The following is a 24,156-nucleotide window of genomic DNA, read 5'->3' on the forward strand; positions in this document are numbered from 1 at the left end:
CTTTCGGAATAAGCCTTGATGGAACGACCGAGACTTACGGAAGACTTCTACAACAGTGATACGGGAATTATTCGTGATGACACAAACCCCTCGAACCAACAGCTCTCCAACCGCAACACCCAGGTGGTTTCGGCATCGTCTGCAGGTATCCGTGCTATTTTGTATCAAATCACGTCGGCATATATGAGAAATCCTGCGAAGCTGTTCCGGCCGTCTCGTTTTGATTATCTTACCACTGCTCGTGCGCTTTTGCATGGAGAGCTTGCGTCCAAACCGTGGAGTTTACGAACACATTCAGGAATAGCTTTGTTATACCAATCAATCAAACGAGAAGGATGGAATTTCATTCCGCGACAGGTTCTGCCCCCGATTATTGCCAATAGTGCCATTGGACTGATCTTATACTCGACATATCTGACGGTGTTGCAGCAGTTTAACAAGAAAAATATCAAATCACTTGAAGACCCAAGACCGATCGATACATTTAGAGCGGGTTTCATAGCCGGTGCCGCTGCAAGTGTGGCAGCATCTCCTATCGACGCTCTTTATGCCAGATCCAGCTATTCCGAGCTGGTCAATGGAAAACAGAAGAGTCTCTGGGAGTATGGAGTCTATAAGTTGAGACAGATCGGTCCTGTTGGAATATTTGCCGGATTCAGTTTAAACTTCATTAAAGAAAGTCTTGGGTTTGCGTTTTATTTCTCAGTCTTTGAGCTGGTCAAAAACCAAGGCTACCATAAAACAGAGGGAATGATTCAATGGTACAGACATTGGCGCTCAAAGCTGTTCCACACTCCTTCCAATCCTCAGGAAAATACCAGATCTATGAAAGTTCTAAACCTAGGATTTATTTTGTTGGCTGGTGCCAGTGCAGCTACCACCTTATTGGCAATCCAATACCCGCTTAACAAGGTGCAACAAGTCCATTTGTCTAGACTGGAATCATTAGACCTGTACAATGAGGCTCATCAGGTCGATCGTCGCCGTTTTTTCAAGCTCTACTATAATTCCTACATCGAAACCTTTGAAATCATGTTGCAACGGTGGCGCAAATCGCATCTCACGCTCTTTGGGTTCTGCTATAGAGGCTTTTTCCGCTCGTCATTCACAAGTATTCCCGCCACCTCTATTGGGCTGTTGGTCTTTGAGATCTCGCGCCAACAGCTAAGTGAATCTCCAATTCTAGAATCATAAATTCGTGTACATAATCTGAAATACTAATTAGCAACACGCTGTTTATATGCTGCCCATCCAGCGTCTCTGTATCTCTTTCCCTCAACCAATGGGTCTCTTCCCTTGCCGAAAAGTCCTCTTCCAACGATTATAATGTCAGTACCGGTTTTTATAACTTCATCAACAGTTCTGTATTGTTGGCCCAAAGCATCTCCTTTGTCGTCCAGACCGACACCAGGAGTCATTGTAAGCCAGTCAAATCCTTCCTCTTTACCACCCATGTCTCTTTGAGCAATGAATCCAATCACAAACTCCTTGTCACTTTTCGCCAACTCGACTGTCTTTGCTGTGTATTCACCGTAAGCTAACGAACCCTTTGATGAGAGTTCAGCCAACATCAAAAGTCCACGCGGTTCATCAGTAGATTCTTCAGCAGCCTGACGAAGGCCCGAAATGATTCCCGAACCAGTGACACCGTGAGCGTTGGTAATGTGTGCCCATTTGGAGATTTGATAGATTCCACCTTTGTATTGAAGTTTGACAGTATTTCCAATATCGGCAAACTTTCTGTCCTCAAAAATCATAAAGTTGTGTTTCTTGGAGAGCTCCAACAACGGAACGATCGTAGACTCATACGAAAAGTCCTCAACTATATCAATATGTGTCTTGACCAAACAGATAAAAGGACCCAATTTGTCTAAAAGCTCGAGCAATTCCTTGGTTTTGGTAACATCAACAGAAGCACACAAGTTAGTCTGTTTAGATTCCATCAGTTTTAGTAATCTGCTGGCAACATTTGAAGGGTGGGCCTCGGCCCTTTCCCCATACGATTTGAACATTAGGAATTAATTTAATTGATTTTGAAAAATTTTCGAGCAATTGTTATATTATCAAATAAACAACCACCATGGATCAACTAAACTACAAAGAACAACAAGAGTTCCAGAAGATTGTGGAACAAAAGCAAATGAATGATTTCATGAGGGTGAGTGAGAATTAACGTCTAATACTAACATTATAGCTATACACCAACTTGGTTGATAGATGTTTCAATGACTGTGTGAACGATTTCACTTCCAGTAAGCTTAGCACCAAAGAGGACACTTGTTTGAACAAGTGCGCTGAGAAATTCCTGAAACACTCCGAGAGAGTTGGATCCAGATTCCAGGAACAAAACCAAATCCTCATGAACCAAATGAGAGGCGGCAAATAGATTTCTTCAGCTGGAGGACTCTCGGAATAGATTGAGAAGATTTTGTGCTTCTTCCATCATTTCAATGGTCCATTTATACGTTTCTGTCTGATGCATATCGTTGTACATAATTGCGTTGCTGAACATCAGTTGAAGCTCGAATTCTAACTCGTCAAATGTTGTTATTTCTTTTGTCCGTATCGCTTTTCCTAAACTCTTGATATCCACCGGGTGTCGTATCACTTTGTAGTAATCTGGTTCTTCGTTCTCGTTCACTGGCTGCATGAACATCGACGCAAACCGGTTAGACGAGATTTGTGTAAGAAGTTGTGTCGAAAGGGCGTTGAACCGCTTTGTAGAATTTGGAGGAACGCTTCCCGACCCACGCCGTTTACGTCCACGCAATTCGTCGCCACTTGATGGAGTAGTCGGAGTCGCTGGTTCTGGCGTTGGAGATGCGAGTTCTTTCGGAGCAGGTTTCTGTTTTTCTTCTTCCTGTTCTTCGTTCTTGGCCATTTGCAACGTTTTCTCCAATTGTTCTTCGTCCAGAACAATTTTCTCGTCTTTCTCTTGGTTCTCCGACAAGTCTTGAAGAACTTTGGTGATCTCCTTGCCATCTTCAGACTCAAGTTTCTCCTTCACCATATTCACTAGTTCCTGCTGAGATGAATTCTGGTCGACTGCAATCTCCTCCTTGGATGTCTCATCGTTGTTCTCTTCCACGTTTTTAGAGAATTCTTGAACCAATCTTGTATCTTCGATATTACCATTTTCTATCTGGTTGATTTCCTTCTTCTTCTCCTTGAAATTGACCTCCATGGCAGTGATTTCTTCCAATGTGGCATTCTTGTAGCTGTTCAAAATCTTAATCAACCTATCCTTGACTAGAGTGATATCCACTTTGTTTGATAGTCTGAATACGGTACTTTTAGGAACTTGCGATATAACCTGTTCTTCGGCAGTGTCTCCAGAGAGGCTCTCTGAGATCACCTGAACGATCTGGACTGGAGTTAAAATGTTCTGGACCGCTCCTCCACTTTGTTTCTTTTCCTTGATCGCGTCGAGAGAACCCTTGATGTCCAATAAGTCGAAGTCTGGATTTATTAAAGGATTATTGTTTATCATGGTTTGGAGCTGTAGGATATTGAATGAAATATCTTTGCGAGGCGGTTGCGATTGCTGTGCGGCCAGATAAAGAGAATGAATGTGCTGGAGGGTCACAATCTTCTGCAATATAGTCACAGGGGCCGCGGGCTCTGGATCGTGAGACATGGTCGAAAAATACAAGGATAAATAAATGTTTTTTTTTTGTGGTGTTTTTTTTCTTACCTTGTTCCTAATAATGTCTGTGAAAAGAGAGCGAGAGGACGAAATTGACACAGTCGAGCAACCAGGCCCATCAAATCCGAATCTGTTTCAACTTCCAACGTACTACCCGTTGAACAAGAAGTTTAAATCGGAATTGCGACAACTTCATCCCACGAAAACTATGGAGACTTTGATCAAAGAAACAGATAATACATTGATGGAGACCTTGTTCAAGTATATCGATGCTAATTTAGAACAGGAAGTCGAGAAGCTGGTTGAGAACAAGCTTGATTTGGAAGAATATGAGTCAACAAAGAGGAAAAAGTATAAGGAGGATACGGTTTTGGAACAAGGAAAACGCGTCTTGATCAAGCTGGGCCAGACTCGACGTCGACAAACAGCATATTTGACGGCCTTTCGTAAAGCTCGGACAGAGATCTTGGAAAGGAATGAGTCAGAGCTCCAATTGGACGATTTCGAGCACTACGCACAAATGACCACAGTTCCATCCCAGATTCATGATCTATACAAGGAAACCCTTTCAGCGAACTCCAAGGAGTTCAAATCGGCAGGAGATCGTATGGCAAAGGCAGACGAGCTGGAATTGAACAAGAAACTGTTTGTTTCCATCAACCCTACAGAACCTATTCCATTTAATGATCAAGAAGACGACGACGAAATCGAGATTGGAGGTGGTAAGGTCAATTTAACATGTCCAATCTCCAGATTGATTATGAAAAATCCCATTAGAAACAACGTTTGTGGACATACGTATGACAAAGCATCGTTGGCGAACTACAGGTCGACTGAATGCCCCGAATGCGGTCGGACCTTTTCGAAAACCGATCTTGTTGAAGACACTTTGATGAAAATCAGACTAGCAGGGTATAAACGGGATGAAAAACTGCAAGAACTACAAAAGTCTGCTGCCGATGATGATATCGATAAATTATAATATAGTTACGAGTTAACGACGTTCCATTCGCCTAATCGTGTAAGCAACTCCATCACATCTTTTCTGGGCATTGACATCTCGGTGCAGATCATGTCAAAGTCCTTACATTTTTTTAAAAGACGCAACAATCTTGCTTCCTTTTGTCTTTTGATCCTTTCGGATTTCAGGTCCAACAGGTCAACAAACTTGTCATTGAGCTCGTCTGCTTCAACCAGTTCATCTTCTTCGTCAAAGTCGTTGCTCAATCTTTGAAAACTTGGTTTGGTGACTGGTAGCACCGAAACGTTGTAAGCACTTTTAAGATGGCTTGCGTTATTGTGGTTGGAATAGGTCGTTCCAATGTCAATGGACGACGAAAGCTTTCCGGAAACTGGATATGAACGCACTCTATAGATTATTCCTCTTAGAACTCCAAATGTGATAAGACGTCTAATATCAATATGAGCCAGCAACTTGCTGTTCTCAACATACCATTGCTTTAAAGTCAGATTCTGGTTCATTGAGCAGTAAAGGTAAAACAAAGTGGCCTTGGATGGAAGAGGAACCATCTGCATTTTGGAATTCGATGGCTTGAAGTTCTGGTACAGTGAATTTGTTCGCGGAGAAAACGATGCGTGATGGGCATCGGGTGTATTTGATGGGCGGTCTGCTCCCAGCGAAGAGGAGTGGATGCTTGCATGGTCGACGTCCGAATTGGAAGACGACATTCTTCTTCTTCGAAGAGGCATGTCTGGAAAAGTTCCTGTGGTGGATATCACGTATCCTTGACATTCTGTTGCCATGGAAGGATCGCGTAAAAAGGTTGCAATGTGCGATGTTGGAGCGTAGCAGTTTGAAAACTGGAAAATATCTAAAATTGTGACTGATTTGAAATGGATCAGATGCTGTATGCACTGTTTGGTTAGTTGGTAGTCGGAATCCGCCAATACACTGATTTTCTTGACACAATTGATTCCGTTGATGTATGGCAGTATTTTCACCATTGTAGGATCCCAGAGAGGGTCCACCATGGACTCTAATTTCACAGTGGCAATAGGAACATCACATGCGTCCACTTCCGGAGGTGGAGGCAAAATAGGAAACAGCTTGATATCGACCGAATTGGCAGAATCAATTGGTATGAGACATTCCGAGTAGTTGTTCAAATCCTGGTATATTTGTTGGACCAGACTCTCGATCGAGGATAGTATCGGCTCTGTAGGTTGTCCCTGTTCCTGATTCTGGTATGCACCCTCGTTTCCAATGTCTTCGTCTTGTATGGTTTTAATATAATTTGAAGACTTGGTCCATGTTTTCACAGGCTCGGACTCGTTTTGGGGCTTGAAAAAAACCTCGTGGTTCTTGTCTGCTTTGGAGAGAATCTGAGATTGTTCCTCTAGCGCGCGGAACATGTGTCCCAGACGTCTGACATGGCCTTCGTATGGAGTTGTATCCTCTTCGTAGTTGAAAACAAAGCATAAATTGAAATTGAACGAGTTTCTGGCATAGTGAGAGCCGTAGATATTCACAGGAAACCCGACAACACGGTAATTGCTGATTTTGAAAGTGACTAGCTTGTTGCAGAGAGCTGGTTTGGGTATCACGTAGTTCTTAATGGAATCAAAATCAAACAAAGGAACTGCAAACGAAGACGAGTCTTTGTTTCTATCTGACGGAACAACCGACCCGCTAGGAACCTGGCAAACTACCTTTGTTCCCTCTGTCGGGTGGAACATCGCGTAAAACATAGAGAGTATCGGGGTAAACCCGTCGCTGGACATGGTTGAATATTACTAGAAATTTACTTGGTTTACAGACCATTACATTTTGCACAGCCTTATCCTTGGAGTTTAGGAGTGTTGGATCAATGACAAGTGGGGCTTGTACCTGTTTGGCCCAATAACACATCGTAAGCATTGAGTATCTCCCAGCTAGTCAATGGCCGGACACAACGGCCCTTGTCGTGCTATGTGGCTAGTGTGTGGCGGATTAGGTAATAACAATCAATGGTTTCTCTGATTTCTTATAATCGATGGCACCAATAACTTCTTTCATCAAAATCCATCCCCGCTATGTGGTGCCGGTCAAGACGTATGTGAATAGGAAGGAGATCCAGAAGAATATCAGTGAGCTATCTCTGGACCAAACAACGGTGAATCTATCCCGTGTGGTACGAATCACGCTTTCCAATAAAGACTTGCGATTATTGTATGAGGAGATCAAGCTGACGCTGCTGCCTATATTGATGGATTATCCTATGGAACATATCAGGTCCATCTCTACAACGGTGTCTGGAGGCAAAATGAGGGTCCCGATCAGCACAGATACATGGAAATGCTATTTGGAGATCACAGAGGCGGAAATACAAGAGTTACGTCAATTATTACAGTTCCAAGACGCCTCTGGACTGGTGAGGTCGTGGCTGTTGGTGAAAGATCGTGTTTTCAAGCCCCAAACGGAACAATTGGCGTCGTTTGGACTCGACCAAGACGATGAAGAACAGGACGAAAAGAAGACATTGCGCATCAAATACCGACACCCCCAGATTTTACCGGTGTCGCTCTGCGTTTACGTTTACGCAACTACCAAGTCATGAATCATGTTAGCACGATTGAAAACCATTTTTAACAATACAGACAGAAATAAAATTCACGCACACTTAAGCGGCCTGCTTCTCAGGCTCGGCCCATTCTTGCTCAGTCACGTGCATGTTCTGGACGTCCTCAGCAAGGTCCTCGTCTTCGTAAATTTCACCGTCAGTGGCCTTGAAGCTCAAAGTTGGTTTCACTTGGGCAGTTTCGTAAGTCCAAGAAGCCAATGCGTTTTCAGCATCGATGATGATTTGCTTAGAAGCTTCGTAACCGTCGTATGAAGGTCTAGTCTCACCAGGAGTCACTGGAGAGTCGTCCAACAGCTCCAACAAAGCCTTACCGTAACCGGAGATCAAAGCCAACTTCTCGGAGTGCTCTCTGATGGAGTCAAAGTGGTAAGCAAACGAGGCCTTCAATTTCTCTCTGGTGATGTTAGAAAGTTGGGCCTCGGCAACGAGCGATTCAGCCTCAGCTCTGACCAATTCCTGTTCCAAGATCACAATCTTTGGCGATTGTGGGTCCTTGTACTTGAGGTAAGCAATTTGGTCAGTGATTTTCTGTTTCCGGTCTCTGGATGGTTGAACAGAACCCTCGATGTCTCTGATGCTCTTGAGGGTAATTCTATATTGATCGTATCTGTCGATGAATTGGTCATCCAGTTCACCAATCTCGTAGATCAACACACCCAATTTGTCGGTAATGTCACTGACATCGTCTTCGTTGTCAGCACCCCAAAGAGAAAGTTGCTTAGCAGCAGATTTTCTCTCCTTGGAAGAAAGCTCAATGGCTCTCATAACGTTCTTCTCCATCTTCACCAATTGAGCAAGTTTCTTGGCAAGGTCTGGACCAAACGAACCAGCAGTGGATCTTCTGATGGTGTTGGAAATAGAGCCTTTACCAAAAAATCTGTTGGCCTTCGTGGAGGATGGAGGAACAGGGATTGGGTTTTGCAGGTCCGAAGCAGTTGGAGCTCTGCTGGATCTGAGGGAGTAAGTTCTGTGCATGTTGTAGGATACTTTTGCCAGGCAGCTTTTTTTTCGTCTGCTGGAATTTGTCTCCTTAAATAGCTGCCGACATTGCCATTCTGGGAATTTCATAATCCACCTATGTTTGCTCAGAGAGTAGCACCAAATTGGGAAAATACCGTGTTTAATTGGGACATTTTTCTACTGTGATATTCATCATGTAGGTACAGCTTCTGATACGACCACTGTGTTTGTGCTCACTACAACTGTCCACCAAACTCGCGGTTTGTTCGCTGCTGTTGGTGATGCTCCCATAACTTTTGAAATCGGGGCACGACTCTTGGCTCGCGTTGAAAAAGGGCGTTTGATGCTACTACAGTCGACTTGTTCGACAATATATTGGGATGTACGTCCATTTACAGTCTACTTCTGACGATGAAACACATGAGTTTCACCAGATACCCAGTCAAGAACGCTCTGGTGCCATTTGATCAGATCCCAATTTTTCCGAAAACGGAAATTTCACTTTGACTAAAAAGGAAGCGTAAATACAAAACGAAAAAAGGACATGAACACATGAACACCTGGAAGCACGAAATGCTGTGGGCTTTAAATAGGCTGGTACATTTTGCCGCAAGACCCTGAAACCGCTGGGGTAGTACCTGGCAATTGAGAATTGGCCAAACTGACTTGCAAGGTGTAGTGACTTTGGAAATCGTGAACCTTTTCGGTTCATCGCATGAAATTCTCGAGGACGAGGCTTGAGACGTGTCCTCGGTTTCGGGGTGGCAAACGGCGGGACCACATTTGGACGTTTAAATTTTTGGCCCAACTTGCAACAGGTTTAAAATTCGGGGCTTGGACTAATGCCATGAATTTCTGTTCCCGAAAAGGAAATATTAAAGATAGCAGGAATGTTAAGCTGTTGTTATTTAGTTGGGGAGAATGGACAAGGTGGTTTGTTGTTGAAGTGTCCACTGAATAAGCTGGGCGGAAGTTGAGTCGAATAGGTGTGTGCCTGATTCCAGGACATATGAGGCGTACAATCGTATAGAGTGAAAAATATTGACGGTGAATTTTTTTTTTTTGCTTAACTTGAGCAAGTCATGATCACCAGATTCTCAACTTTTGCAAAGAGACGCCCACTGTTGGCCAACATGATTTCTACAGGAGTGAGTAACAATGATAGAAATTGCTAACCAAAGATCTTGTTTGGAGCAGGCGACGCCCTGGCACAAATATGTTTTCCTCATGACAGCAACTACGAATATTTAAGAACCGCAAGGGCAATTACCTATGGCGGACTCATATTTGGACCAATTGGTACCAGGCTATACCGATTAATCGATGTGATCCATTTCCCATTTCAATGGTATCCAAAAAAAATACTCGACATATCGACCAGAGTGGCATTTGACCAATTGGTTTGGGCCCCGGTGGGGATCCCGCTTTACTATACGTGCATCACAATAATGGAAGGTTACGGAGTTCCCGAGATCAAAGCCAAATTGAACGAAGTTTACTGGGAAACGTTGGTCAACAATTGGAAAGTCTGGCCGATTTTCCAGGCTGTTAATTTTTGGCTTGTTCCGGTGAAACATCGACTGTTGGCGGTCAACATCGTTAGCATTCTATGGAACTGCTACCTTAGTTTGGAGAATAGACTGTCAAACGAAAAGGTCGAGACTGCTTGAGTCCAATTTCACGGCTGGTGCGACATATTATCCTGTCGTGTGGCGCATGCACATTCTTGTCTATAAAAATATAGCAACTTTGCCACGACCAACCCTGTTGTGGCGAGTGAACGAATCTGTTTTCTTTTTTCCCACACCTTAGAAAGAGCCATTGGTTTCAGATAAACAACGTTTCAACAGCAACAGCATTGTTATCCGCGTAGAGGCGACCCCATACCGCATCTTCAGCAACAATTGCTTCATCAATCAGGCCCAATATCCGCGTGTACCGCCCTTTGGAATTTAAATTACCTCAAACTACTTGGTACCTTCGCAATTAACCACGCCTCAACAAGATGATGAAAGGTTTTAAACAACGGTTCAGATCCAAAACAGGGTCTGCCAAGGGAGAAAAGAAGAAGGACAAAAAGGAGGAAACCGGAAAGAAGCCGGAAAAGGTCAAATCCACAGGCTCGTTCCAAAGTAATTCCTCAGCCAGTACCAGTCCAACTTCGATGAAAAGAACACAATCTGCGTCTTCGGAACAGTCGTCTTTGAATTCAGGAGTTGACAACTCGGCAAGTGCTTCCCCTCCTTCCACGTCTTCTACAAAATCAGGCTCACAATCACAACCTCCGCAGATCCAAACTCCAACACCACTGGCGGCGTCTTCCTCAAACAGGGGCGATGATGTCTTACCTGCAGAGATCGAGCTTTCTAAACTACACACGGCCCATCATTCTCCTTTCGACAAGGTCCCTAAAGATGATCTTGGATTGAAACCGCGTACCCCTCAAAGACACTCCTCTTCTAGATTCGAACCAACCAATGATCAGCAACCATTTGAGAAACTGGCCAGTTTCGACGAGGTCGACCCTGAATTTCATGTGGAGCTGTTCATCCAGAAAGTCGACCAATGTAAGATCATGTTCGACTTCTACGATCCTTCCTCGGATATTCAGGGCAAAGAGCTGAAAAGAATCACTTTGCATGAGTTGACCTCTTTTATCAGTACAACAAGAATGACTTTCACTTCAGAAATGTATGAGCATGTGGTGGAAATGTTTAAGGTCAATGTTTTCAGACCAATTCCCCCTCCGGTAAATCCAGTGGGTGAAATTTACGACCCTGATGAAGATGAACCTGTTTATGAGCTAGCTTGGCCACACATGCAAATGGTGTACGAATTTTTCCTCCGATTTGTCGAGAGCCCTGATTTTAACAACTCCATTGCAAAGCCCTACATAGACCACAAGTTTGTGCTCACATTGCTTGAATTATTTGACAGTGAAGATAATAGGGAGAGAGATTGCTTGAAAACTACGCTTCACAGAATTTACGGAAAATTCTTGAGTTTAAGATCGTTCATCAGGAAATCCATCAGCAATATCTTCCTCAACTTTGTCTATGAAACGGGAAGATTCAACGGAATCTCCGAGTTGCTTGAAATCCTTGGTTCTATCATTAATGGATTTGCATTGCCATTAAAAGAGGAACACAAGATTTTCTTGATTCGGGTCTTGATCCCTTTGCATAAAGTCAGATGTTTATCGTTATACCATCCACAGTTGGCCTACTGTATCCTTCAATTTTTAGAAAAAGATCCAAGTTTGACTGAAGAGGTGATTATGGGGCTGCTCAGGTACTGGCCGAAAATCAACTCTCCAAAGGAGCTTATGTTTTTGAATGAAATCGAGGACATTTTTGAAATCATTGACTCCCAAGAATTCCAGCGAATTGAGATTCCGCTGTTTGCTCAGCTATCCAAATGCATTTCCTCGCCTCATTTCCAGGTCAGCGAGAAGGTTCTTTGTTATTTCAACAACGAGTATTTTGTTTCATTGGTTACTGAAAACGCAGAGAATATTTTGCCAATCATATTCCCGGCATTATTTGATCTGGCACAACCAGAGCTGGATGCAATTGAACAACAACAGCAACAACCGGCTATGGAATTCACCTACGACGAACCAAACAATTGGAACCGCACAATTTCGTCACTCGCTTACAACGCTCTCAAACTGTTTATGGATACAAATCCAATAGTTTACGACAGATGTTGTATTCTGTATGAAGAGCAGACCAAGGAGGAAAAGAGTCAGAAGGATCTGAGAACGCAGCATTGGAAAAAACTAGAAACTTACGTCGAGAAACTCAAACTAGGCGACGATGACGGATTAGAAAGTGTCCAGATTAAATGATTCCATTATTATTTATTACAGCTTGTTCATGCATTGGTCTTGTACTCTCTCAGAATCACAGGCACCGATGATGGGGGCAGTGCACCCAATTCTGTGATAACTTTTTGGATATATTCTGGAGGAGTCAAATCGTAAAGCACGTTTAGGATATTGAGTGTTTTGAGTTCTCTCCAATTCTGCAACACGGACGACTCGTTGTCGTTGACGGTGTTTTCTTTCTTGTCCTTTTTGCTGTTTTGCTGCTGGGGTTTCTTGGCCTCTTTGTTTTCCAGCGAATCCAAGAACTGTTTCAAGTTGGAGCCGGTTTTAACAAACGGTTTGGTATTGATCACGTCTTCGGAGTCGCCGAGTTCGTTCAAGGTCACCGAATCCAGCTGGACCTTGTCGCTGAACTTCATGGATTCGCAGCACACCAAGACGGGGATATTTTTGTTTTTGGATGCCATTGCAATCATGGCTGTTCCAACACGCGAATAAAGACGTCCGTTCGACAGCATGGAATGCGCACCCAGAAAACAAAAGTCGATGTCTGATCTCTCCAGGATGGTAGATAAAGAGTTGATAAGATTATAATGGCATTTGATGTTTGGAATAGCAGACAGTTCTCTGGCCAGTTTTTTACCTTCAAACAGAGGCTTTGAGTCGATGATGTAGATCTCGAACGATTTCTTTTCTTCCAGAGCGCAGTACTTGAACAGTTTCTTCAACACCTCTGAATGGCCATACGTGAGTAGTTTGGCGCCGTCTTGGATGTGCGTGGATGCAAATTGAGTGATCACCTTGTCGGAATACAGGATTTTCTCTTGGATGTACAACTCGATTTCCTCTATCAGCTGCTGTTTGGCGACCTCGTCGCTCAAATCAATTGGAATTGTCGAGATTCTTTGCTTCAGCCATCTGATTGCGTTTCCCATGGAAATACTCAACGGTCTTCCTGTTTTAAGGTATTCGATCTGGTGAGACAGATGGGACGTCAAGTTTCTTTGCAAAGAGGTATTGTCTGGCGTCTGATACGACAATATCACGTCCTTGAACGCCTCCAACATTGCCTGACATCTTGCCGTAGATCCAACAATCTTGTAGGTGGAGATCTTCAATGTCAAAGCCAGGATCTTTGGATGGACAATGTTGGCGATCTGGGGCGAGGACGAGATTCTCTGTTCTCTTGTTTCAAGATGCCCGAACATCTTGGGCACTTTGTGGTCGACCTCGATGATTTTGGCCGAGTTGAGCTGTTTTTTCACGTGGGAATTCGTGGGAGTCTTGCCGTTAGAGTCCTTTGCTTTTGGAGCGGACTCTGAGCCTCCCGAGCCGGGTCCGGAACCCGACTTGGCAGCCGCGCGCTTGGCGGCCTTCTCCTTCTTCTTGAGTTCCTTCAACTCCTTGTTGGAAAGCTGTTTTTCGGATGTTGCTGGGGCAGCGACGGGTTCAGACATGAGTAACAAAGATATTGGGCAGGAGAAAAAAAATTAGAGACTAGGGTCGATCGACGCAAAGCAGGGGAAACTACAGGGTGATTAAACGGGCGGTTCCATCGACAGGGAAGAGCAGATAAGCAGATAAGTATACTCCGATGATTACAACCATTCTATCAACACTTTTTTCACTACAGTTTCCCCAGCCAAACTTCCTCTCCACTACACCCAAATTTGCAACCGACGCAGTATGAAAAATTTTCGTCAAGGCAAACATTTGTTTAATTTTATTCTTACAACATGGCGCCAACAATCACTGAAGATGAGGCGGAGAAGAACGTCCAAATGTGGAAGGTCAAGAAATTGATCAAATCGCTGGAAAAGGCCAGAGGTAACGGTACCTCTATGATTTCTCTGATTATTCCTCCAAAAGGTCAGATCCCAATGATCCAAAAAATGTTGACTGATGAGTACGGAACCGCTTCCAACATCAAATCGCGTGTGAACAGACTTTCTGTGCTTTCTGCAATCACATCTACCCAGCAGAAACTCAAGTTGTACAATTCTGTTCCTCCAAACGGATTGATTGTGTACTGTGGTGAAGTTATTACTGAGCAAGGTAAAGAAAAGAAGCTCACCATTGGATTCGAGCCTTTCAAGCCTATCAATACCTCGCTGTATTTGTGTGATAACAAGTTCCACACCGAGGCGCTGTCCGAATTGCTTGAAAGTGACGACAGATTTGGTTTCATTGTGATGGACGGTAATGGAGCCTTGTTTGGTACTCTGTCCGGTAACACCAGAGAAGTTTTGCACAAATTCACAGTTGATCTGCCGAAGAAGCATGGAAGAGGTGGACAATCGGCATTGCGTTTCTCCAGATTGAGAGACGAGAAGAGACACAACTATGTCAGAAAAGTCGCCGAGGTGGCTGTTCAAAACTTCATTTCTAACGACAAGGTGACTGTTGCTGGATTGATTCTGGCCGGTAGTGCTGATTTCAAGACCGAGCTGAGTAGATCCGACATGTTTGACGGTAGATTGCAAAGCAAGATTTTGAAGTTGGTTGATATCTCTTACGGAGGAGAAAACGGATTTAACCAGGCCATCGAGTTGTCTGCTGAGACTTTGTCCAACGTCAAGTTTGTCCAGGAAAAGAAACTGATCACACAGTACTTTGACGAGATTTCGCAAGATACCGGTAAATTCTGTTACGGAATTGACGATACGCTTAAGGCTCTTGATTTGGGAGCTTGTGAGATCATCATCGTTTATGAGGGTCTTGACACCGTTAGATACACATTGAAGGATTCTGAAGGAAACGAGGTTATTGCTCACGCTTCTCCTTCTCAGGAAGATAAGACTTACATGCTCGACAAGGCCACTGGTCAAGAGATGGAGATTGTGGACGAAATGCCATTTTTGGAATGGTTGGCTGAAAACTACAAAAATTACGGTGCTACGCTTGAATTTGTTACTGATAGATCTTCCGAAGGAGCGCAGTTCGTGAAGGGATTCGGTGGAATCGGTGCTCTTCTTAGATACAAGGTCAATTTCGAGCAATTGGTTTCTGACGATGAAGACGAATTTTATAGTGACTAATTACATTCAAGCATTGCGTTTTTTCTTCTTCAACACGTCCAGGGCGTCTTTGTGGTTGTATCCGAGGATGTTGCTTTGGGATCCACGAGCAAGGATATCTGCCACGTTGGTCAAACCTCCTGCAATGTACGATCTTCTGCCCCCTTTTCTGAGTGGCTGATTAAGTAGCTGTTTCAACTGTGCTCTGAGAACTTTCGAGTCCTGTTTCGATAACTGTTTTCCTTCCTTTCTCTTTCTGTCTCTTTTAAGGAAGTCGTCTTCTTCCAGATCGCTCAGGTCCTCGATTCCCAGCTCGTCTGCTGCTTTTTCTATCCATGATTTTTCCTTATTCACCACCTGGTTGTTGATTTCTGCCTGTGCGAGCTTGGCGCTCAACTCCAGTCGTTCACGGAGCTGGTCCAGAATCTCCATCTCCAAAGGCAGAGTCTTCATATCATCCACGTCTTTATTGGAAACGGTTTTCCTCAGCTGTTTCAATGGCCCAGATGCCTCGTTAGGAGAACACAGAATTATCGAAACACCCTCCTTACCGGCTCTGGCGGTTCTTCCCGACCGATGGATGTACGTGTCTGCTGTGCGCGGAATATGGTAATGAACAACGTGGTGGATTCCTGGAATATCCAGTCCTCTGGCAGCAACATCCGAAGCTATTAGCACAGAAGACTTGTTTTCCTTGATGGCTTTCTCGGAGTTGGCCTTGAACCGTTCCAGCGACCGCAACCGCTGTTTCTGGATCATCGACGAATGCAGCGAAACAGACGGAACTCCCAGACTGTTGAGCATCGGAGCAAGACGTTTCACCGAGTCAATGGCGTTCGCAAACACAAGTGTCACGCCGGGGAACATCGTCAGGAAGTAGTACAACATCAGATCACGTTCCTGGGCTCCGCATGGAATCATCGCCTCGGTGATACTGTTGGCAATGGTCTCTGTAGGGTTGACGTCCACGAATTCTGGCTTGGAACGGAACTTGAGCTGTTTCGACAACATCTTGATCACCTCCTCTTCTGAGTCGGTGGAGGTTTTGTGCGATCTCGCCAGCTTTCCAAAGAGATCTTTGGAAAATGTGGCAGAGAACACGAGCGACTGGAATTTGGCAAACCCTTGTTTCGGACGGTGGTTGTACAAAATCTCCAAGATCTTGGTCAGTTCCTCAAAATGGCCGTCTTGGAGAAGTCTGTCGGCCTCGTCGAAAACTAAAATGTCGGAAGACGCAAGCTGGACAGCCGTTTCTGTCTTTTTCTCCAATAGTTCCAGAAACCGGCCCGGAGTAGCAATGATCACTCTGGGCTTGAGCCCAAGCAAACGCTCCTGTTTCTGGATCGACAGTCCTCCCGTCAAAGATATCACCGACTTCTCCGGAAGCGGCGTGTACTTGAACAACTGCTGGAGATGTTTCATAACCTGGTTGGCCAGTTCTCTGGTCGGAGTAAAAATGATTCCGTTTGGATGGTCTTTTTTGGTAGCTTCTGCTTTTTCGAGAATCGGGATTCCGTACGCCAACGTCTTACCGGACCCGGTGATGGCCTTTCCAATCACGTCCTTTTCGTCCATGGCCAGAGGTATCGTGGTCTTCTGGATCTCTGTGGGTTTGGTGAAGCCGAGTTTCTGCAGTCCCTGCAAAGTGTGCGCAGATAGCTGCAACGAGCTCCACTCGGGCATATCAACGTCCTCTGGTAGATCCTCGGTAAGGGAGGAAAACACATTCGAGTCGAGCTCGTCCTGGACGGCTTCTGGTGAAGAGTCTGTCTCGTCCTGCTGTTCTTGCGGTTCCTGCTCTTCTGTCTCTTCTGGTTGCTCCTGCTCCGTCTCTGTCTCCTTCTCCTGTTCTCCCCGAACAACAAACTTCACTTTTCCGTCCTCAACCTTCACGTCAACGCCGTCGATCTCCTCCAGCCCGTAGAACCCCTCGTAGTCGTCCAGGGTGTCTGGAACCTGCACCGGTTTCCACTGCAGTTTGTCCTCGGTAACAAACCGCGCCTCCTTCGAGCCGGACTTCTGGCGCTTATTCTGTTTCTGGCGCTTACCCTGCGCCTTCTTGCGCTTCAAAATGAGTCTCTGCGCAACACTAACCATCTGATCTGCAGCCTCAAAAATATTTCTGAAAAAATCAAAAAAATTTTAAGTTTTATGCACTCCACCAGATGCTCAAAAAGAGAAAAGGCCTGTTGGCCACTAAGCGCCAGATCACGCTCAAGCCGCTGCGGGCGCGACAGCTGATTCGTCGGTTTCATGTTTTGCTGAAAAATAAAACCCAATTGGCCAAGTTTCTGGAACACCACTGGAAATGCACGGTTGACCAGCGGGACGTTGCAAAAAGCATCAGATCGCACGATCCAAAGCTGCTGGCAGCTTACGAGGAAAACAAAATACACATCCAGAAGGTCTTGGTGGTCAACAAGACTCCCTCCTCCGAAATACTCACTGCCAAAGGCTTATCAGTTGAACAGGTGTGTTCGGAGCTGGGCAAGATTGACGGTGAAATAGAGAAACGCGGCGGGCTCGAGACGTACCAGGCAGCATCTACACAGGGCCAGAGCTTGCAAAGAGGTGGCGATTCCTCGAAAAAGCTCGTTCAGTGGCTAAAAGAGCTGGGATACAGTAAAGAGAACGCTGTTGCGCTGGAGATCGGCTGCCTGCACTCGCGAAACGCCATTTCCACGTGTGGACTGTTCAAAGAAGTGGTCAAGATTGATCTCCATTCGCAGGAGCCCGAGATCATCGAACAGGACTTTATGCAGCGGCCGTTACCAAAAAGCTCTTCGGACAAGTTTGACCTGATCTCGTGCTCTTTGGTGGTCAACTTTGTGCCTGATGCGGACGTGCGAGGCGAGATGATGGTGAGGATAACCCAGTTTCTTAAAGACCCGGCCACGAAGCCGTATTTATTTTTCGTGCTACCATTACCGTGTATCACGAACTCGCGCTATTTCGACAACGCGCGGCTCTCTGAATTGACGGAGTCGCTTGGATTCGAGTGTGTGAAACACCACGAGTCACACAAGCTCGCTTATTACCTGTACAAAAGGACCGGTGTTGGTCAAAAGAAAATCAAGCTACCGAAAAAAGAGCTCCACAAAGGAGCTAATAGAAACAACTTTTGTATTGTCATGCGCTAAATAAATACAAGCAGAGATCACTGAATGCATTACCCCACTGATTGGACGAGTCGGGGCCGAGTTTCTGGACAGAAAGAGCGAGTTTGGGGAAATCTGTTTTCACCTGCACTTTTTTCTTCTTACTGGCCACCACGGTGAACCCGTCGTCTTTTGTACGGCCTATATTGTGCGAGATGGTGGCACACTGCGGATATTTGTCCTTGTACTCTTTCGAGGTGTACTTGTTTGTGTATAGAGAGACATCGTTAGTGATGATCCATTTTGGCCGGGTCAGGAACACCGTTTCCAACAGGCTTATTGGCGAGTGTGGGATGTAGAAAAGAATAGAGTCGGTTTCTTTCTCCTCAAAGAACTCCTCGACTTTGTAATCCAAATCACAAAGCAACTGCTCGTCCTGTTTGGTGAATGCTGGATCGTATAGCGAAACCGACCGGATATTGTATCTTTTAGCGAGTAGATTAAGAAACGCGAGCTGGTAAAGCGCCTGGGAGTGTTCAACGGGCTGGCCGAGCGCGAGACACCGCAAACAGGACCAATCTGTGCGGTTTTGGAGTTTCCAGCTGTCGAGTTTCGAAACCAGCTCGAGAAAAAACGTGCTTTTGCTGAGTGCTGTTTCGTGCCGTGCAAGATTCGACTTTGCCCGAGCAAACACGTCGACGGGCCGTTGCGGTCGCTTGGCCCGCGAAACAACCTGGAACTCGTTGCTGGGCTCTGTTTGGGAAACCATTCACGGCCGTATTCGGTGGAAAAAATTATCTAATCGAGATAAACGGTCGAGTTCGGAAATTCCCAATACGGCTGCGGAAATGATAACGGAGCATCTTGTTTAGCCACCAAACGGTATATAAACGGAGCAAGGTGCGCTGGTTTGGAGTAGAGACAATGATTTGCCAAGATTACTTGACAGGGGCCCATTCCATGGATATTCCCCAGGAAACTATGGATAGAGAGGTGCAGGCTATTCTCGATAAGATCCAGGCCAATCCGAGCTTCAACCCGGACCAACTGTTTGATCCAGCCAAACATCTGGCTTGGAAAGACGAGTACTACGACGAAATCAAGAAGTTCACGCTGCAGGAACTGGGCATCACCAAGACCCATACCAAACCGATCAATAATTTCGGTGCTACCTATCCATTTCCGTTACTCACAGAAGAGGCCATAGATATCATGAAATGGGAAGCGTTCCAGCCTAAGGTGGTCAAGAAGTACGCCAGGCTCACTAACCCGGATTTCAGTCTCAAAACTAACCGCCACGACTTCCACATAGCAGGATATCCCGAGGAAGGCCATGCTCCGTTCACTAAGTCTGTGTACGACCATCCACGGCTGAAAGAGATATTTTCCAAGCTGATTGGCATGGAAGTTACCACCACGTACGGCTACGATGTGAATCATGTGAACGTGGCCCTTGCCGACTTTGATCTCCCAAAAGACGCCCCGTTGTACGAGCCGTCCAAGGACGAGAACGGAAACACCGTTTTTAAGGCAGAGGAAACAGGCTCTATTCTGGGCCAGCACTACGATTCGACCTCAATTGCGTGTGTGGTGATGTGGGAGTGTCCCCAGGACAAGGGTGGAGAAACGGTGATCATCACGGGCGATGAGAAACCGCTGGTAATTCCAAACATTGCTCGTCCCGGTTATTGTACCTTGCTACAGGCCAGAGTTATTAGACACATTGCCACCAAGCCAAACACTAACTCAAATAGAATCGCTACTGTGGCCGGATACTATCCTGCTGCGCCTGTGCTGGACAACAGCTGCCTGACGAGCGTGCGTCCAAGCATCCTGCCCCGTTCCGTGCACGACGAGTTCTACACGGAATGGTTTGATTTCCGGTTCCACCAGTTGGAAAGAGTGCTAGCAGATAAGCGCAAAAAGCTGTGGCAGGCCTACAAACAGGGCAAGACGTTTGACCAGAAGGACGTTATCGAGTTCAGCAAGGAGTGCCAGGAGTACCTTGTTGAGAGCTGGCGTGAGATGGAGTTTGCTACCAACGCTCCTTACCCCCCACCACTTTTTTCGAAACCGTACTCTGAGTTATCTTATAATGTGGAGGGAAACTGAAAGAGATAATCTTTTTCTCGTAAAATTGTATTGCTTCACAAATAAAATTAACTTATCTTTTACACCTTGCCAATGTCGATTCGACCAGCCACGCATGCCGGATCCTGGTACTCGGGCTCTGCCGCCCGGCTTGACGCCCAATTGGACCACTGGCTGTCCAAAGCGGCCCCGTCTGTGGCCGGAGCCAGGCTTCTTGTCGGCCCCCACGCAGGTTATTCGTATGCGGGGGAGACCTTGGCACAGACATACAACGCTCTGGACGTCTCAGGGATCAAACGTGTGTTTATCATGGGGCCCTCGCACCACGTTTACTACAAACACAGCGTCATGACCACCAAATACGACTACTACGAGACTCCCCTGGGCAATGTCCCGGTGGACAGACAGGTGATCTCTGAACTGGTGGCCAAGGATGCAAAGCTGTTCCGACTCATGAGTTCCGACATGGACGAAGACGAGCACAGCTTTGAGATGCACATGCCGTTCTTGCACAAGGTTTTCGCCGACGCCGGGCAGACTGTGCCTGCGATTGTTCCAATCATGGTGAGTGCTTCTGACGAGCCGTTTGAGCGGAAATTGGCTGAGAATTTGGAGCCGTACTTTCAGGACGCGGCGAACGCGTTTGTGATTAGCACGGACTTTTGTCATTGGGGCTCGCGGTTCGGATACACGGCGTACACCCCGTCGGGACAGCTTTCTGATCTACAGGACCTGAGAGCCAGTTCGAGCGTGGCGGGGCAGCCGATCTACAAGAGCATCGAGGCTCTCGACAAGGAGGCTATGCGGGTCGCGTCACAGACGTCGTACAAGGCGTTCAGAGAGTACTTGCAGGCCACAGAAAACACTATCTGCGGAGCCAAGCCGTTGAGCGTGCTTTTGCTGCTGATGGAAACCAATTCCGCGGGCAGTTTCAACTGGCTCGGGTACACGCAGAGCAGTTCTGTGACCTCGTACCACGACAGCAGCGTGAGCTATGCTAGTGCATATGCTCTGGCGTGAAGTTATGGCAGTTATGAACGGATAAGGATGGGTTATTTTTTTTTAATTTTTTTCCAGGTTATATATCAATGATAAAAGAAGGTCAGATATACAGCGGACGGGTGCGAAGTATCAAGCCGTTCGGAGCCTTTATTTCTCTGTCCACTGGCCAGCGGTCGAAGGACGGGTTATGTCATATTTCGCAGATCGGGAACCGACGACTTCAGACGCCATCCGAGGTGCTCAGTTCAGGCCAGGAAGTTTATGTGAAGGTGATTAGAGTGCAGGATGACGGGAAGATCTCGCTATCAATGAAGAATATTGACCAGAAAACTGGAAAAGAGGTTGAAGAGACGCCCGTGGAGAGTTTCCGGGGCGAAAAACGCAAACAGACGCTGGATCTCTGGGAGATGACGCAGCTGAATCACGCTTTTGGGGCCAAGCGGGTGGCTCTGGCGAGAGACGACGTGGAGGATCCGTATGCGGAGGTTGACGAACAGTCGAGCGATGGGTCGGATGAAGAGATCGAGATTGAGCTCGCCAACACGGTGCCGTCTTTTCTGAAAGGAAAGGATTTCAAGACAGAAACCAACGATTCCGCCATGACCGTCAAGAAAAACCCGGAAGGGTCGATGACAAGGGTTGCTCAGTACGGTTCGAAGTTCATGAGCGAGGCGAAGCAGAGGAAACTCGAGCAGAAACGCGAGGAGGAGCGGCTGAAGCGGCTTGAGGAGCGGAGCAGGGTCAATGGAGACCCGTTGGAAAAGATGATGCCCAGGCTAAACGGGGACCAGGCCAGACAATCGGCGTACCAGGAGTGGCAGAAACAGGCCAAACGACAGGAGTACGGTCCACGGTCCAACATGAGCATTCGGGAACAGCGCGAGTCGCTGCCTGTTTTCCAGAAAAGAGCAGATCTGGTCAAACTGGTTGCAGAGAACGACTTTCTCGTGGTTGTTGGAGAAACAGGTTCGGGAAAGACCACCCAGATCACGCAGTATCTGGCGGAGGAAGGGTTCGCCATGAAGGGCGTGATTGCGTGCACACAGCCCAGAAGAGTGGCAGCTACCAGTGTTGCCCGGAGAGTTGCACAGGAAGTTGGGTGCAAAATCGGAGAGGAGGTCGGATACACGATCCGGTTTGAGGACGTCACCAGCAACAAGACCATCATCAAGTACATGACGGACGGAATGTTGCAGCGCGAGGCGCTGGTCGACCCGGACCTGACCAAATACTCTGTGATTATGCTGGACGAGGCCCACGAGAGAACCATTGCCACAGACGTTCTGTTTGCGCTGTTACGGGAGGCCGTGATCAGACGCAAGGGCGGGCTGAAGCTGATAGTCACGTCCGCCACGCTGGACTCGGCCAAGTTCTCCAACTACTTTGAACAGTGTCCAGTGTTCAAGATCGAGGGACGCACGTTTCCGGTCAAGATCTTCTACACCAAGGAGCCCGAGCTGGACTATATCTCTTCTTGCATCGAGACTGTCATTGATGTGCACACAAACAACCCGCCGGGCGATATTCTGGTGTTTTTGACCGGTAAGGAGGAAATTGATACTTGCTGCGAAACTTTGGTGGACAAGATGAGTCTTTTACGCGGAGAAAATCCTTCTATTGCCGAGCTGATCATCCTGCCGATCTACTCTTCGCTGCCGTCGGAGATGCAGACCCGGATCTTCGAGCCCACGCCTGCTGGAAAACGGAAAGTTGTTCTTGCTACCAATATTGCAGAAACGTCGGTCACGATTGACGGGATCTATTATGTGATTGATCCGGGCTACGTGAAGGTCAATGCGTATGATCCAAAGCTGGGGATGGATTCGTTAATCGTGCAGCCCATTTCGCGCGCCCAGGCAGACCAGCGATCCGGAAGAGCAGGAAGAACAGGTCCCGGAATATGTTATCGGTTATACACCAAGAACGCATATCTGAACGAGATGGGTTCCAACACCGTTCCCGAGATCCAGCGACAAAACCTGTCGTACACGATTCTGATGCTCAAGGCGATGGGGATCGACGACGTGATCGAGTTCAATTTCATGGACAAGCCGAAGCAGAACTCCATTTTAACGGCGCTGGAAGAACTGTACATTCTGGATGCTCTGGACGAGAACGGGAAGCTCACAGACTTTGGCCAGCGCATGGCCTTCTTCCCGATGGAACCTCTGCTGTCCAAGACTCTGATCAAGTCCATCGAGTTTGGGTGTTCGGACGAGGTGATCACCATCATCGCCATGCTTTCTGTTCCTGACATCTTCTACCGGCCGCGAGAAAAGCGGGACCAGGCCGACAAGGCCAAGGCGCGGTTCCACGACTACAACGGCGACCATCTGACCTTTTTGAACGTGTATAATAAGTGGTCGGACGCAGAGAACTCGCGTGTTTGGTGCCAGGACAATTACATCCACGAAAAGTCGATGCGACGGGCCAAAGACGTGCGCAAACAGCTCATCCAGATCATGGACAAGCTCGACAGAAAGGAGCGGCGGCCACGGTCGTCGATCGTCAGCTGCATGGGCAACTGGGACCAGATCCGCAAGGCGTTTGTTTCTGGGTTCTTCAAGAACTCAGCCAAACGAGCAGCTGTCCACGACGCCGAGGAGGGCTCGTACCGCACCCTGGTCGAGAACACGCCCGTGCACGTGCACCCATCCTCGTCGCTGTTCAAGAAGCACGGCGTGGACCACGTGATCTACCACACGCTGGTGCTCACCAACAAGGAGTACATGCACTGCGTCACCAAGATCGACCCCAAGTGGCTGGTGACGTACGCGCCGCGGTTCTTCCGCAGCGTCGAGCCGGGAAACATGAGCTCCAAAAAGAAGAACGAGAAGATCCAGCCGTTGTTCAACAGAAACGATCCGAAGGAGAACTGGCGACTGAGCAAAGGAAGACGGTAGATAGTTCGCATAACTCGTTAGATAATATT

The 24,156-nt window shown here is 46.7% G+C and overlaps 20 protein-coding genes across 20 annotated transcripts; 11 read left to right on the top strand and 9 right to left on the bottom strand.

Moving 5' to 3' along the window:
* Positions 1-18: 18 nt before the first annotated feature.
* Positions 19-1,194, top strand: OGAPHI_007081 (uncharacterized protein; the record flags this gene model as incomplete). Its single annotated transcript, XM_046208438.1, has 1 exon — positions 19-1,194. The coding sequence occupies one exon, from the start codon at positions 19-21 to the stop codon at positions 1,192-1,194; it is 1,176 nt and encodes a 391-aa protein (XP_046058198.1).
* Positions 1,195-1,217: 23 nt separating this feature from the next.
* On the bottom strand, positions 1,218-2,012 carry OGAPHI_007082 (uncharacterized protein; the record flags this gene model as incomplete). Its single annotated transcript, XM_046208439.1, has 1 exon — positions 1,218-2,012. One exon carries the CDS (start codon positions 2,010-2,012, stop codon positions 1,218-1,220), a length of 795 nt encoding a protein of 264 aa, XP_046058199.1.
* A 68-nt stretch (positions 2,013-2,080) lies between these two features.
* Positions 2,081-2,386, top strand: OGAPHI_007083 (uncharacterized protein; the record flags this gene model as incomplete). Its single annotated transcript, XM_046208440.1, has 2 exons — positions 2,081-2,125; positions 2,195-2,386. The coding sequence occupies 2 exons, from the start codon at positions 2,081-2,083 to the stop codon at positions 2,384-2,386; spliced, it is 237 nt and encodes a 78-aa protein (XP_046058200.1).
* Positions 2,387-2,392: 6 nt separating this feature from the next.
* On the bottom strand, positions 2,393-3,637 carry OGAPHI_007084 (uncharacterized protein; the record flags this gene model as incomplete). Its single annotated transcript, XM_046208441.1, has 1 exon — positions 2,393-3,637. One exon carries the CDS (start codon positions 3,635-3,637, stop codon positions 2,393-2,395), a length of 1,245 nt encoding a protein of 414 aa, XP_046058201.1.
* Positions 3,638-3,707: 70 nt separating this feature from the next.
* OGAPHI_007085 (uncharacterized protein) lies at positions 3,708-4,628 on the top strand (the record flags this gene model as incomplete). The annotated part of the gene is made up of 1 exon (XM_046208442.1): positions 3,708-4,628. The coding sequence occupies one exon, from the start codon at positions 3,708-3,710 to the stop codon at positions 4,626-4,628; it is 921 nt and encodes a 306-aa protein (XP_046058202.1).
* A 5-nt stretch (positions 4,629-4,633) lies between these two features.
* Positions 4,634-6,388, bottom strand: OGAPHI_007086 (uncharacterized protein; the record flags this gene model as incomplete). Its single annotated transcript, XM_046208443.1, has 1 exon — positions 4,634-6,388. One exon carries the CDS (start codon positions 6,386-6,388, stop codon positions 4,634-4,636), a length of 1,755 nt encoding a protein of 584 aa, XP_046058203.1.
* A 251-nt stretch (positions 6,389-6,639) lies between these two features.
* On the top strand, positions 6,640-7,203 carry OGAPHI_007087 (uncharacterized protein; the record flags this gene model as incomplete). The annotated part of the gene is made up of 1 exon (XM_046208444.1): positions 6,640-7,203. The coding sequence occupies one exon, from the start codon at positions 6,640-6,642 to the stop codon at positions 7,201-7,203; it is 564 nt and encodes a 187-aa protein (XP_046058204.1).
* A 63-nt stretch (positions 7,204-7,266) lies between these two features.
* OGAPHI_007088 (uncharacterized protein) lies at positions 7,267-8,202 on the bottom strand (the record flags this gene model as incomplete). Its single annotated transcript, XM_046208445.1, has 1 exon — positions 7,267-8,202. One exon carries the CDS (start codon positions 8,200-8,202, stop codon positions 7,267-7,269), a length of 936 nt encoding a protein of 311 aa, XP_046058205.1.
* Positions 8,203-10,173: 1,971 nt separating this feature from the next.
* On the bottom strand, positions 10,174-10,828 carry OGAPHI_007089 (uncharacterized protein; the record flags this gene model as incomplete). The annotated part of the gene is made up of 2 exons (XM_046208446.1): positions 10,174-10,558; positions 10,620-10,828. The coding sequence occupies 2 exons, from the start codon at positions 10,826-10,828 to the stop codon at positions 10,174-10,176; spliced, it is 594 nt and encodes a 197-aa protein (XP_046058206.1).
* On the top strand, positions 10,193-12,037 carry OGAPHI_007090 (uncharacterized protein; the record flags this gene model as incomplete). The annotated part of the gene is made up of 1 exon (XM_046208447.1): positions 10,193-12,037. The coding sequence occupies one exon, from the start codon at positions 10,193-10,195 to the stop codon at positions 12,035-12,037; it is 1,845 nt and encodes a 614-aa protein (XP_046058207.1).
* A 26-nt stretch (positions 12,038-12,063) lies between these two features.
* Positions 12,064-13,473, bottom strand: OGAPHI_007091 (uncharacterized protein; the record flags this gene model as incomplete). The annotated part of the gene is made up of 1 exon (XM_046208450.1): positions 12,064-13,473. The coding sequence occupies one exon, from the start codon at positions 13,471-13,473 to the stop codon at positions 12,064-12,066; it is 1,410 nt and encodes a 469-aa protein (XP_046058208.1).
* A 243-nt stretch (positions 13,474-13,716) lies between these two features.
* OGAPHI_007092 (uncharacterized protein) lies at positions 13,717-17,130 on the bottom strand (the record flags this gene model as incomplete). The annotated part of the gene is made up of 2 exons (XM_046208451.1): positions 13,717-14,985; positions 15,091-17,130. 2 exons carry the CDS (start codon positions 17,128-17,130, stop codon positions 13,717-13,719), a joined length of 3,309 nt encoding a protein of 1,102 aa, XP_046058209.1.
* OGAPHI_007093 (uncharacterized protein) lies at positions 13,753-15,054 on the top strand (the record flags this gene model as incomplete). The annotated part of the gene is made up of 1 exon (XM_046208452.1): positions 13,753-15,054. One exon carries the CDS (start codon positions 13,753-13,755, stop codon positions 15,052-15,054), a length of 1,302 nt encoding a protein of 433 aa, XP_046058210.1.
* OGAPHI_007094 (uncharacterized protein) lies at positions 15,977-16,957 on the top strand (the record flags this gene model as incomplete). Its single annotated transcript, XM_046208453.1, has 1 exon — positions 15,977-16,957. The coding sequence occupies one exon, from the start codon at positions 15,977-15,979 to the stop codon at positions 16,955-16,957; it is 981 nt and encodes a 326-aa protein (XP_046058211.1).
* A 68-nt stretch (positions 17,131-17,198) lies between the features above and the next one.
* Positions 17,199-18,173, top strand: OGAPHI_007095 (uncharacterized protein; the record flags this gene model as incomplete). Its single annotated transcript, XM_046208454.1, has 1 exon — positions 17,199-18,173. The coding sequence occupies one exon, from the start codon at positions 17,199-17,201 to the stop codon at positions 18,171-18,173; it is 975 nt and encodes a 324-aa protein (XP_046058212.1).
* OGAPHI_007096 (uncharacterized protein) lies at positions 18,163-18,900 on the bottom strand (the record flags this gene model as incomplete). The annotated part of the gene is made up of 1 exon (XM_046208455.1): positions 18,163-18,900. One exon carries the CDS (start codon positions 18,898-18,900, stop codon positions 18,163-18,165), a length of 738 nt encoding a protein of 245 aa, XP_046058213.1.
* Positions 18,901-19,055: 155 nt separating this feature from the next.
* OGAPHI_007097 (uncharacterized protein) lies at positions 19,056-20,243 on the top strand (the record flags this gene model as incomplete). The annotated part of the gene is made up of 1 exon (XM_046208456.1): positions 19,056-20,243. One exon carries the CDS (start codon positions 19,056-19,058, stop codon positions 20,241-20,243), a length of 1,188 nt encoding a protein of 395 aa, XP_046058214.1.
* A 72-nt stretch (positions 20,244-20,315) lies between these two features.
* On the top strand, positions 20,316-21,242 carry OGAPHI_007098 (uncharacterized protein; the record flags this gene model as incomplete). The annotated part of the gene is made up of 1 exon (XM_046208457.1): positions 20,316-21,242. One exon carries the CDS (start codon positions 20,316-20,318, stop codon positions 21,240-21,242), a length of 927 nt encoding a protein of 308 aa, XP_046058215.1.
* A 290-nt stretch (positions 21,243-21,532) lies between these two features.
* Positions 21,533-24,127, top strand: OGAPHI_007099 (uncharacterized protein; the record flags this gene model as incomplete). Its single annotated transcript, XM_046208458.1, has 1 exon — positions 21,533-24,127. The coding sequence occupies one exon, from the start codon at positions 21,533-21,535 to the stop codon at positions 24,125-24,127; it is 2,595 nt and encodes an 864-aa protein (XP_046058216.1).
* On the bottom strand, positions 23,128-23,457 carry OGAPHI_007100 (uncharacterized protein; the record flags this gene model as incomplete). The annotated part of the gene is made up of 1 exon (XM_046208459.1): positions 23,128-23,457. The coding sequence occupies one exon, from the start codon at positions 23,455-23,457 to the stop codon at positions 23,128-23,130; it is 330 nt and encodes a 109-aa protein (XP_046058217.1).
* Positions 24,128-24,156: the final 29 nt, after the last annotated feature.

Source organism: Ogataea philodendri, assembly GCF_020536065.1.
Source record: "Ogataea philodendri strain CBS6075 chromosome Unknown scaffold8, whole genome shotgun sequence".
Lineage (NCBI taxonomy): Eukaryota > Fungi > Ascomycota > Pichiomycetes > Pichiales > Pichiaceae > Ogataea > Ogataea philodendri.